At 58.6% G+C, this 13,078-nt stretch overlaps 1 protein-coding gene across 2 annotated transcripts in view; it reads right to left on the bottom strand.

Moving 5' to 3' along the window:
- Positions 1–297: 297 nt before the first annotated feature.
- GLIS1 (GLIS family zinc finger 1) overlaps positions 298–13,078 on the bottom strand; it is a 213,476-nt gene continuing 200,695 nt past the window's right edge. For both annotated transcript variants that reach the window (XM_046663560.1, XM_046663561.1), the window contains exons 8-11: positions 8,862–9,018; positions 3,965–4,143; positions 3,212–3,379; positions 298–812 (exon numbers count right to left, since the gene is read on the bottom strand). In XM_046663560.1, the coding sequence (XP_046519516.1) occupies positions 655–812; positions 3,212–3,379; positions 3,965–4,143; positions 8,862–9,018 (662 nt within the window). In that variant the 3' untranslated portion in view covers positions 298–654. The remainder of the gene's footprint in view (positions 813–3,211; positions 3,380–3,964; positions 4,144–8,861; positions 9,019–13,078) is intronic.

Raw genomic sequence — 13,078 nt, 5'->3', positions numbered from 1 at the left:
TGAGGGGTCAGCGCAGAGACCAAGGCCTGGGCTACACAGGTCTGGGTTCCCATTTCAGTTCCAGCCTTGGTCTGCTCGCCTGCCCTGTGGTGAGGCCCTGGGACTCACGCTGGCATCTGGAAGGCCCACAGTACGTAGTAGGGGGCCACGTGACACAGGTCCCCCTCCCTACGGGGGAACCCAGGGCCGGGTTGGGTTCCACGCGGCCTTCGCCCGCACCCCGCTCTCTATTGCACACGCTCTGCCTTCTCCTGGGGGGGCCTCCAGGTGGAATCACAAAGCAGAGCCAGGCCCAAGTCTCATTTCCAGTTTTTAATGTTTTTCTTGTAAAACCAAAAATATAAAACTGGCAGGGGAACGGAAAACAAGTTCTGTACACTTTATATACACGAGGTCTGTGATTCACAACCACTGGGGAGAGAAAAGGAAGACACAGTCATGGGAAGGCCACGGGCATGGATCCTGATGGGCACTGCTGAGCGACCAGCTCGGGCTCGGACGGTGGCTCCCGGCCAGCACTGGGCGGCCCTGCAGCCCCTTACCTGTGTCCACGAGGACCTGCGGCCGGGCTGCCCAGGTTGGGTACACGGAGGGTGGGCACGCACGGTGGGGGAGCAAGGTGGCATCTGCGGGGGAGGGTGGGCAGGGCCTCCTTCAGGTGTCCGTGTAGATGGAGGGGATGTGACTCAGGCAGTGGTCAAAGGCCCCGTTGGGGAAGAAGCCGCAGTCCTCGGGACCACTGGACACCACGTCTTCAGGTGGCTGGGCTGGCAGTGGTGTGGGGCATGGGGCCTCGGCCAGGGCCTCATAGCCTGTGGGTGTGCGGGGGACAGGGTCCAGGTTGGAGGACTCAGGGGTTATGCCGCATCATCTTCTCCCAGCTCCCAGACTCCACCCTCCTGCCCAGGGTCCCTCTTCACAGTGTCCCCTCAGCAGGGCCTGCTCTGAGCCCTCTGCTCTTCCAGACAGAGCGCGGCTAGTGGGGAGGAGGCTCAGGGGGAGGTGCCCTAGGCCTCACACTCCCAAGGGGCCCAGGGCAGCTGGGGAGACAGGCATGGGCTGTCTTGGGGTGGCTCCTCACCCAGTTCTGGACTGTGGGGCAGAATGTGGGGAGGGCAGGGAGGGTAGGGGGTTATCACAGCTCTTGTCCTCAGGGGCTGGCCCACTCCTGGCAGAAGGACCCTGGCCCACCCCACCCCTTCAGGTTCCTCGGCCCCACCAGACACAGAAACCCAAGGAGGGACCAGCACCCACCGGGCACTCAGCAAGTGCTCATTTAACCTTATCTCACTTGAGCTTCGCAGCCAGCCTGTGAGGTGGGACTCAGTACCCCATTTTACAGCTGAGAAGACGGGCTCAGAGAGAGCGAGACACTTGCCCAGGTCACACTGCTAGTAAGTGGGGGAGTTGGGACTTGAACCCCAGTCCCTCTGGGTCTTCCACTGATATGCCGTCTCTGGTGGGGGGTCACAGCTCAGAGGCCCTCAACCCGGGAGGGGCCTGGAGAGGTTGTCTTATCCCGTCCCTGCCCTGGGCTGCTGTCATGAATTTGTGTGGCCTAAGACAGGCAGTCCTCAGTCTTCCCATCCGTGCAGTGGGATCAGGCCGAACTCTTCCAGAGGCCCCACGGCCCCACCTTGTCAGTTTGGATTCAATCCCGAGTGTCTATTCTCAGCTTGGCAGAGGAGGTGGGGCAGTCGAGTGGGGCCAGAAGTGGACACTGCATGCTGGGCTGCCACCCAGATAGCCTGGGAGAAAGGAGGCCAAGAGAACTCCCTGCCTCAGTGTGGGGACACGGAAGCTGCCCCTCAGAGTCATTTATTTCAGGTCTTGCTGCTAAACCAAGAAATCCCTCCTCAGGCTGGACGGGGGCCAGTGGGGGACGGGGTGGTGAGCCAGCAGTGCTCAGAACAGCTGTGGGTGCCTAACCACGCAGCAGTCCATGTGTGTGCAAACACAGAACGCGCCCACACGTCCCTGCACACCCTGTGACCGGGTACGCACCTGCCTATGGTGCATGTATGTCACAAGTGTCCACCCACAGATGTACTTACACTATACTTGAACACACAGGAACACACCTGCACACACGCACACTCACCTGAAACAGCCCAAATGTGCTATGCATACCCAGGCACACACGTGTGTATGCACACAGATGGGGGGTCACAGGATGGTAACACATGTGCACAGATGGGGTATGAACATCAGCACAAGCATGACGTAAGCACACGTGTGCAGACGTGAGTGCGTGCCCTGTGAGTCCTCGCACTGCCTGGAGCCTGTCACACTGGCCCTATATACATGTACACACACAGACATGCCCTCCAGCAGGTGAGCAAAGAAGACGTAGACAGACATGGGAGCACGTGTGTGAACAGGAACACGCGGACCCACAGGCGTGGGTGCTCGTCTGTGGCCTCGTGCTCGTCCCTGTGTCCTTATCCCTCCACCCCCAGCTGGACACCCCCAGGACCTCTGGGACGGGGTCTCAGGCTCCCCTTTGTCTGGGGCCCCAGCTATCCAGGCCTGGTAGCTTCCAGCTGGACCTGGGCCTGAGGCTGGTCTGGGGTGGGGCTTGGCTTGGGGCATCTGGCAGGGTCCAGCCCACTCAGCTGAGGCCCTGCTCCCCCAGGACCGGCCCTGCTGGTTGAGGCCTGACTGCACGCTGGGCCGTGCCCAGCCCGCCCCTCTGACCGGCTTCTCCACCCCAGCCAGGGCCACTACTTGGGGACGGCCTAGGGCCCAGCACGGGGACAAGGAACAAGCACACCTCCAGGCTCGGTGCCTTCCTAGGAGTGTGGCCCCTCTGGGCCTCAGTTTTCTCATCTGTTAAATGGAGATCAGTATTGCTTTCAGCCCCGCTGCATCCCCAGGTCTAGACCTGTGCCTGGCACACAGTAGGTGCTCAGGAAGTATTTAAAGGGAAACATCAGCTGGACTGCTAGCTCCCAGTCTCGTCTTTCCTGTGTCTTCAGAAACCTGCCAGAGTCTAGGCGCACAAGCCGGGGGAGGACACTGACTCTGGTGTCAGGCAGGGCGCAGATCCCAGTTCTGTGGGGGCCTGAGATGTCTCGGAGCCTTTATTTCTCTTCTGTAAAGTGGGGATGACCTTCTCACAGGGCTGTCCCATGGCTGCGGAACAGGGCGCATGCACAGGGCTGGGCTCTGTTAGGCGCTCAGGGAAGGGAGGCAGGCAGGTGGGGCTCACCTGTGGCAGGTAAAGGCGCACTGAGGCTGTGGTAGCCATTGGGCCGCAGGGGGTTGAAATTGTGGGCCTCCCCGGTCAGTCCGTCCCCAGTGGCTGTGGGCTCCGCTGTCCGGTAGCAGTCACCATAGGGGAAGCAACTCTGGATGGAGTGGAAACTGCCCTGGTACCCTGCAGAAGGGGGCAGCAGGGGACACATCAACAAAGGAAAAATATCTGAGGCTGGGAGGGGACCCTCCCTGCTGCCCCGCTCAGTCCCCCACCCTGTCCTGTCCAGACACGGTAGGCATGGAAGAGAGGAGGCAGAGAAGGTACAGGGGCCTAAGCCCCCTTTCAGCTGCCCTGGAGCGGGTCGGCCACGTGGCCCCATGTGGCTCACGTGACTCGAGCCACTGTCACCGACCAGAGTGTGCGGAAGGGACGGTTGTCCCCCCCCAATACCCAATCACCCGCTGCTCCTCGGAGCAGCCCACCCCACCCTGCCACTGCCCGTGCCGTTCCCATGCTGCTCCCACTGCTGGGAGAGCCCTTGACCCGGGTGCCTTGTCGAGGGGACAGGCTCTTCCTCACCCACAGAATGAACTCCCTCCAGGAAGCGCCCCGACTCGGTGGTGCATGGGGGGCAGCCGGGGCACCTGACTCTCGGCTCCTCCTAGTGCGGCCCTCAGCGTTGCCTCCCCGGGTCAGCGTCCCTTTTCTCTTGGCCCCCCGCATGGAATCTGTGGGTGTGGAGGAGGGGCCCCCACCAGCGCTTACCCTGTGGGCTGGGCAGAGGCGGGGGCGGAGGGCTCTGGAAGGGCGGGTAGGGCGGCTTGCTGGGGAGTGTGGGGAAGGGCTGGCCCCCTGGAGAATGGCTCTGAGAGGACGGTGGCAGCGGCGGTGGCCCAAGCCCCTTCACTGGGCTGACCATGGGCGAGAGGAGGCTGGGTCCCAACCTGGAGAGAACAGAGATGGCCGTCAGCAGAAAGGGCTCTGGGGTGTGTGGGGGCCAGAGGCCTGGCTGCGCCGCTTGGTCCCCTCCAGCAACGGGGAGCTCACTAGCTGAGTTGCTCTAACTTACCACAATGCAGGTAGAAGGGGAAGCTTTTATTTCTGATCATGTTCGAACTGGAATTAAACTTTAAAATCCCGTAAGCTTTAGAGGCCAAAGGAATCAGTAAAGAAAATCTTCTATCTTGCATTTTGGACTGATGGTCAGCAAGGAACGCTGGTACCAGCACGACCTTCAGACTCAACAGAGCTGTGTTGCAAACCCCTCCTGCTCTCGCCTGCCATGTGACTTTCGGTAAGTCGCTTCATGTCTCTGAGCCTCGGCTTCCTTGTGGGGTTGCTGTGTCCTCCACCTGGCAGCTGCTGCTCTCCTCACCCAGGGCTGGATGCCAGCCACCCTGCTGGAGCCCGATGCTCTAACTCTGTGCCTGCCCCTCCGGCCACCTGGAGGACCAGCCCAGGGACAGCCCACACTGAAAGCCGTGGCAGTTCCTCAGCAAGAAGGATATCCCGCAGCAGTCACTACCAGTCACCATTCATCGAGCCTCTGCCATGCCCCAGGTCTGTGAGAGAGGTTCTTGTGTGCTTTTTGCAGATGGAAAAACCAAGGTTCAGAGAAGTTGTCCAAGTTACTCCTGGCCACACAGCACTGACTTTATGGGTTATAGTGAGGACAAAATTAAATAAAGCAGTGTAGACAAAGCACCCAGGATGATGTCAGATACATTCTTAGCCCTTCTGTGAATCATCATTATTATCAAGAGGAAGGGAAGGAAAATTAGCAAAGTAGGTCTGACGTCCAAGTTGGTCTTTATTCCCCTGCATGGTGTACTTTTAGGGACCTTCTGCCTCCACTCCTGGCCATTTCTCCTCCACTTGCATACCTCCTGTGATGGAGGACTCACCACTTCCATTCATACAGAGACTGAGGGGATGCAGGCTGAAGCCTGTGTTCTGTGGAAGCTCACATTCTGAAACAGGCTTGCAGCTGCCGAGAGCTGTGCACTCAGCCTGAACCTGGAAGCCCAGGGGCCACCCAACTGGCCCGCATGTCACTCTAGACGCGCTTCCCTCCTCATGCCGCCTTTCGAAGCCTCTGGGGTCACAGCAACCAAAGTGACACGGGGATCAGCTGGGCGTGGGGCTCTGGGGACGGGGCTGGAGGCTCACGGCCTGCACGGCACGTCTGCGCTGCAGGAAGAGGGCGACAGGGAGAGCCAGACTCTCTGTTGTCTTTGCGTCTGCGGATTTGTTGGACTGTCCACAGTAAAACACTGTGAATTCGGCGTCACAGCTGCAGGCGGCCACGCAGTGCTAAGAAGACACATCCACGGCTCTCTGAAGGAAGCAGGACCATCCCGAGATGGGGACAGGGGATTCGGGGAGGGGCCAGTGGGCTCCATGCCCAGCTCTGCCGAGTCCCCCTGCGCTGTCACTACCCCTCCACTGTGCTGTCGTCACTCACATGTCTGGGATGCCCCTTCTGTCAGCAGCGGGGTTGGGGGGGCCTCTGCACCGGGCCCCCAGACCCGAAACTCACACACTGTAGGTACAGTGTCAGCCCCTTTAAGGTAATGAACTGAGTCGTCATCAAGGCTCCACAAATTAATTATCATTATCATCATCATTAACATTTGTGGGCCTGTCTCACAGGGCCCTCAAGTGGGACAGTCTACCACTGTGCTCTATACACTGTGGAGGGCTGTGCACAAGCTGTGTCGTCCTAACCAGTTCTCCTGGCTGAGGCTGGGCTGAGGTGTGGCTAGGACGGTGGGTCCTCCCCTTCGGGCCACGGCATGGCGCCACCTGCCTCAGGAACACCCCTCCCGGGCACCCACATCACGGCTCTTCCCTGACTTCCTGTCGGCCCCTCCCCGGGGGCTCCTGCGGGAGGGCCAGCGTCGGGCCTGCCAGTCACTCGGCGCTCAGCACTGGGCCTGGCACACAGCGGACAGCTGATCAGCCCTAACAAATGCGTTTCTGAACCGCTCGGCTACAAAACCCAGAGATTAGCAGGATTGTAGAAGTAAGGAGAACCAGATCTGAAGGGGAAAACATGCATTTCCAAGTTTGTTTTTCCTGTCTCAAACCTGCCATCAATCCCTGTTTGCCACCTTCACAGCCAGTGAAATTAAACAGAACGAGCTCTCACACAGACAGGCAGGCGAGCCCGGCTGCGGCACCTGAGCCCTTTACAAGGAGACAGGATCAGCTGGAGCTCCTCTTCTGAGTCATGCAAATGATTCCCAAGTCAAATATTTTTGCTTCAATTGGAACCTATAAAAATTAATATAAAACCTCACTGGCCTGGCAGACCAGGGCTTCATACCTTGCACGGGCCGAGGGAAAAAAACCCACCCTATTCAGCGTCCTCTCTGAGCCAGGGTAAATAAATTTGGTCATGAAGTCAGGCCCTCTTAGCATATTTTTGAGTGAATCAGATAATTCTGTCAAGCTATTTAAACGTCCCAGCAAACCACTGGGGAGCCGCTAGTGGCCTCCTTGTTGACTTTGGCAGGAAGGGAGGCTGAAGGCCTTTCCCCATCTTCTCTGGGGCTGAAAAAAGCAGCCCATTCACGCTGGGCCTTGCCTGGGGTCAGGCATGAGGGCCTTTGTCCCCCACAGCCCCAGCAGCCTGGTGGTTGGCCTTGGTGGTTGGCCGGCTGTGGCAGGCGCGGGTGGGCCAGCGGCTGGGGGCCCCGTCGGTCTTGTCATCACTCTGCCACTCGCTGCAGGAATTCTCGATGGGCACTCATGCAAGCGGCAGGCCGGTGATGCACCCGGAGGAGCAGAGGGCACAGGCCCGAGCAGGAAGGCCCTCTGTGGTTTGTTTTCCTTCGGTTGGAGATGTTTTTGGGCGGGCTGGTGGGTGAGCAGGTGGCTGAAGGGGGTTGAGGGTGAGGGGCAGGGTGTTGGTGTTCGTGGGACCTCTACTAGGTAACACATGCATGTCAGGTGTAGGTGGTCCTCACCGCCTTCCTGGAAGGGTGTTTTAATGCCCATTTTACAGAGGAGGAAACTGAGGCTGGGGAAGGGCTCATTTTCTGGGTCCTCTTTGCACCCCGTGAGGCTGCCTCTTTGTGGCTCCTTCCCATTCTCCCCACGGTCTTCCTCTGCTCCTGGCGGCTCATCCCTGACGCCCCCTCCCCACACCCAGCCGGAGCTCCCTAAGTCCTGCTTATCTGACGTGACTACTGGGTGGTCCTCCGTCCCTCACGGGCCCTGGCTCAGGCTGCCGTCCCGCACCCATGTTCGGTGCTGCGCCCGGCACACCAGCCCTGTGCTACAGGCTGGGCACATTTCTCATCCCCACAGCTGAGCACATCACTGCTCAACACCCTCTGGAAAGAGTCCTGCCATAGGCCTTGTGGTCTGGCCCCAGCGACCTGTCTCCTGAACTTGTCACCCTACAAGACGGTTCACATTTCCCAGGACACATCAAGCTCTTGCCATGCCTGCCTTCACTCCTGCTGCTCCTTCTTCCTCACCTCACCCTCAGCCAACTCCTACTTAACCCTGGAGGCCCGGCTTAGCATCACCTCCTCTAGGAAGCCTCCCTGACATGCTCCTCCACCACACTGGGCTCTCCTTGGGGCTTCCACAGCTCCCCTTGCTTCCTCCCCTCAGGGTACTTGCCCCGTGTGGTCCCTCCCGGCAGGTCTCTCTGTCATCAGTGGCCCCAGCACTGGGCCCAGGGCCTGCCCACACCAGGGGCTCCACAACTGGACATCAAATGAATGAAGGAGTGACTGGGAGAAGGCGCCCAGTTAGGAGCCTGGACCATGAATTTGGTGATGAAGCCAGGCTGGCCCCAGGCGCAGACAGGCCCAGGCCCAGGCTGCAGCCTTGGGGAGGAGGGGTTGGGGAGAAGGAAGGTGCAGGGGCCAGGCCTTGGGGGACAAGTTTGAGCAAGTCACTGCTGGCGGCAAACGACAGTGGCAGGAGGGCAGGCGGTGGGGCTGTGAGGCCGCCCTCTGCCCATTTATGGGGACAGCAGATTTTGGCAGCACTGGGGCCAGCAATCAGCACATTCACCATGCAGCCAATTAAGTGGCCACAATGAGAACCACACTGAGTGCAGGAAGGGCCACCCTCCTTGCGGCCATCCTGCAGTCTGGCTCCTGGACGGCCTAGCACCAGGCAATGGTCATAGCTGCAGTGGCCAGAGAGGGGGTGAGTCCCAGGCCAGCACCCCTGGAGTGGGCAATGGGCAGCCTGCTCAGCAAACACGGTGTGAGCCACGGAGAAGCTGGGGTGAGGCCCAGGCCAGCACCCCTGGAGTGGGCAGTAGGCAGCCTGCTCAGCAAACACGGTGTGAGCCACGGAGAAGCTGGGGTGAGGCAGCCCAGAATGCAGGGGTCAGGTAGGGGCACAGCCTCTTCCCAAGGCTGCCCCCCAAGAGAGGAGAGGGTGCACAAGGTGGGGCGTCAAGAGGCCCGGGTGCCAATACATCCATCTCCCTGGTGGGGTTACTCTGAGGCACCAACGAAATCCTCAGAGAGAGTGTTGAGCACAGGGTGCCGTACACAGTAAGTGCTGCATAAATGCTGACTATTTTCATTATTGGTAACGGCCATTTAGTGTGCAGGATGCCTGCCCTCACCTGCCTGCCATGCGGGCGCCTCCCTGCTGCCCCCAGAGGAGGACGGCTCGCTGTACGTACCCATCCCTGGTGCTCTCGGCCGTGGGCAGCGGGGACAGATGGTGGTGCGAACTGGTGGTGGCGTCCAGTGGGTGGTGCCTGGCAGGGACGTCATGTGTCGGGGGCAGGAGGCCTGAGGTGAGCCCGTTATGGGAGGTGACGGAGCCGGGATACACACCTGCAGGGAAGCAAGCAGATGCCACTGGGCCTTGCGACTCCCTAGAGATGGCTGCGGGTGGCCCAGAGCAGTGAGCCTGCTTACGGAGAGGGAGAGACCAGACAGGGAGCCAGCGAACTCAGAGTAACAGAAGGTTAGGGGCCCGAACAAGGGAGACATTGGTCCCACTCTGCTCTGGCCACGCCCCACCCTGACAGCAGAAGTGGACTGACAAGGGACAGTCAGAGGCATGGGGTGGTCGGGCCCGTGTGTGCATGTGTGTGTGCGTGTGTGTGCTGGGGCAAGAGGGTTGTATGGAGCAGGCTGCCTCAAATCTCTGGGGCTGTTCTAGGAGAGAAGGGGCTCGCTCTGTGTAGCCCCAGAAGCAGACAAGAATGGAGAGAAGCCACCAGCTCAGGGTGTGGCCGCATCTTCTAGAAGGCAGCTGCTGGAGGGCACCAGGCTCCCTTTGGAGAAAATTAACTACCCATCCCCAGAGATGTGCAAGCAGAGCCTGGATGTCCACTGTGAGGGGTTCCAAAGAAAGGATGACTGTGCTAGCTGGATGGCAGGCAGGCCTGCGAGACCACTGAGAAGGGATGCCACAGATGTGTACAGGCTGCACACTGCACAAGGATTGGCTGAGGAGAAGAGTCAGCCGTGCTCTAGTCTCAGATTGTAAACCTCCAGAAGACACTTGTAGGGTGACACCACCTGTGACGCCCTTGTTAAGAAGACAGGTGGGTTGATGGATCCAATGAGGGACACTAGGTCAGAGTCAGATGTTGTTCCAGGGACCCAGCTGAGGGTCTGAGAGCAGTTACTAAGGCCATTGCTTCCCAAACGCCTTCACCAAGGAACCCCAATTAGAGGGGAGAATGAACCCCTACTCTGGGGCTGGAGCCTGCGAGGGACCCAGCGAGGGTTGTGAGTTTTTGACATTCACTATTCCTTCTGTAAAAAGAGGGCCAATTTTGCCACCCCCTCTTTAGTCTGGCCATGTTTATTTGAATTTTAATAGGAATTGACATCATTTTCCCAGAAACCAATTCACCAAGTTGATGCCCTGGGAGGACTCTGTGGACCGTGGGGCCGTGCCCAGAACTGCACTGGTCAGAGCTCAGCTGTTACATCTGGAATGTCACTCTGGTCATCATGCATCCAGACCCAGTGGTCTGTATCACTTCATGAGGACCATCTGCGAACACATCGTGCACTTTTCAGGGATGGGATAAGGGAGGAAATTTTACTTTCTCCAGTAGTTGGGGTTCCAAGACTAGCCCATCCCGGGCTGGCCCCTCTAGCCCAGAACTGCAATTCAGGGAGCTGTTATAAGGAATTGGGCAGGGCTGTGGCAGGGATGGCAAGCTCAATGACATAGGTGGCATGGCAGGGAGCAAAATAAGTGAAACCACAGTGGTTATCAATAGGGAGCAGTGGGGACTGTGGCAAAGCAGAGAGAATGTGCCCCGTAAAGGCCTTACATTGAAACTGTTAAAAAGCAAACACTATTCCTATGAGACCAAACAGTTTGCAACACCTGGTCTGGGGTTAGAGCAGCAGACATCCTTGGGATGGGTTACATCAAGTGAAATTCTACTCTTACAATAAATGCATACTATCAACAACAGTTACTGTTAATTTAGCATATACTTGTGTCAAGCTCTTTTTCTACAGTATCTAGTTTAACTGTCTCAACAACTGTCAACAGAGGAGATAATATGATCTCATTTTAAGATGAAGAAACTAAGTCTTAAGAACGTCAATGATTTGTCAAAAGTCACACAGTGGGAAGCTAATCAGGCCTTTCTCTCAAGTGACGCCAAAAAGAAGTCCACTGAAGGCCAGGTCCAGGAAAGAGCTGGAGCCCCAGCTCTGGCTGTGGCCTGGAGGGCCGGCAGGGGGGCCTCTGCCTGGGGTCTCACTGTGGATGGCTGTGACACCCCAGGGCTCTGGATGAGCTCTCCGCCCCAGTCCTTACCCTCCCCTGTCTCGGACACCTGTGTTCCCACAGGCAGCACCACCCGTCCACCCATCCGCTGCCTCTCTCACACATCCCCCACTTGCTCAGGAAGGCACCTGGAGGGGATTCTGCTCACGGCTTGCTCCTCTCACCACTCTTCCTAGCACCTCCCCACCTGCCATCTTGAACCAATTTGGGGGCCTGACAGCTAGGACGCCTAGAATCCCGACAAATCCTGCTCCCTCTTCCTCAGCCACGCTGACCTCATGCTTCTCCTGTCCTCACTGCCCATCACGGTGCCCTGGTGCTGCTAAAGGGGGCCTGCCTATCAGAGAAGCTCCCGGGCCTTAGTGCAATGAGAGACGAGCTTGTGGGAGCTTCCCATAGTGATGATGGAAACTCACTCTCACCCTCGCCAGCTCCCTCGCACTCACTCTCTCTTCTGGACTCTTCTATCCTAACACTCCTTGAATCTCTCCCCCTCCCCTGCCTTCGCCCTGCCCTCGTCCAGGTCCCTGCCTCTACAGCCCCCAGGGGACAAATATATGGTGGGCGACTTGGTGTGTGAACGAGGCACGTTGAACTTGTGAACAAATAGCGGATGGGAATGAGGGAATCACCGGATCCTGAGGGGCAGCAGGAGTGGGGACCCATGCGGCCTGCCGGCCTCTCCCCAGGATGCACTGCTTCAGCTGTAAATCAGCGTCATCAATCATCAGTCAGAGCACTGGACCTCTGGCCCTAACATCTGTTCCCACCGTGCCTCAGGCATCTGCCGTGTGTCCTGGAGAAGAACCTGGGAGCCGAGCCCAGGGGGATCCAGGACCCTTGGATTTGCTTGGCTGGCCCTTCCCTCCCTGCTGTTCTGGAAGCAGCTGGAGGACAGGAACCGGCACAGGCCCGGCACACAGCGGTGCTCAGTATGGCACAGGCATTATTTGAGAAGCAGAGAGGTGGCCGACTCTTTGGTTAAGGGCATGGCCTGCAGCCAGATGGCCTGTTCAAATCCAGCCTCTGACGTTCACTGGCTGTGAAATCTTGGGCAAAAAGCGACTTAACCTCTCAAGGCCTCAGTTTCCTCATGTGGAAAGAAAGAGCTTAACCACTTGTACTTAATCTGGCTGTTGTGCGGATTATGTAGCTAACACGTCTACGTGCAGCTCCTGGAGAGACTCCCGGCGCGTCAATGCACGCTGGCTGCTGCGTTACCACGAGGCCGATGAGTCGACAGCTACTCTTCTCATTGACCATGAGCAACAGTAACAATGATTAAAGTCACTGGTCACATAGGAAGCATCCCATCCACAACTGCATTGGTTCTCACAGCAGGTCTGGGGGGGGAAACTGAGGCTCAAAGCAGGGAAGACACGGCTCACTCACTGTCACAGGGCAGGCCTGGCAGGCGCGGCATCTGTGCCCTCCAGTCCGTGCTGCCGCCTCAGTGACTGTGTTTCTCGTCCATAGCATGGACTCAACGCCACCCCACGGGGGGCTGAGGACTGCACAAGACGATGTTTCTCAAGTGACCGGCCCAAGCACGGGCCCCAGAGGTGGTGTCGTGGCCCTGCACGCTCCCTGGGGTCAGCCCTGCACGCTCCCTGGGGTCAGCCCTGGGCTGGGATTTGGGAGAACAGGCTTCCAGCCGGGATCTGAGACTGACTTCTCGCGATGACCCTGGGTAAGTTCTCCTGCTTAGGCCTGAGTCCTCCCAGGGTAAGAACGATGGGGCTGTAGGACCTCTGCCCAGGCAGCCACGGCTACTCAGTTGCAGCCCTCTTTCCTGTTGTGTCAGGGAGCCTCAGCATCCTTCTCGACAGAGCCCCAAGCGGTCATTCCCAGCCCTGGGAGCTGGCACTTGAGATGCAAACCTTCATCCCTGGGTTGGTCGTCCCTCTGATCCCAACTCCCCCTGCCGTGCTAGCAACTCTGACCCTGGGAGAAGCAGCCCACGGCAGAGGGGCCCCTGGCTGGAGGGTGAGGTCCCTCCTCCACCGACCCATCCTCCTGGGCGTCCTCGCCCTCATGGACCTGAGCACAGAGCCCTGTGATGGGACCCTCGGGAAAGGGGAAAACCTCTTCCCCAGGCTGTTTGGGAAGCACTTTGACAGGTTTAAATCG

This window comes from Equus quagga, chromosome 5, assembly GCF_021613505.1.
Source record: "Equus quagga isolate Etosha38 chromosome 5, UCLA_HA_Equagga_1.0, whole genome shotgun sequence".
Lineage (NCBI taxonomy): Eukaryota > Metazoa > Chordata > Mammalia > Perissodactyla > Equidae > Equus > Equus quagga.
Note: the sequence above shows the minus strand (reverse complement) of the source record. Positions and strands in the feature narration are given on the sequence as shown.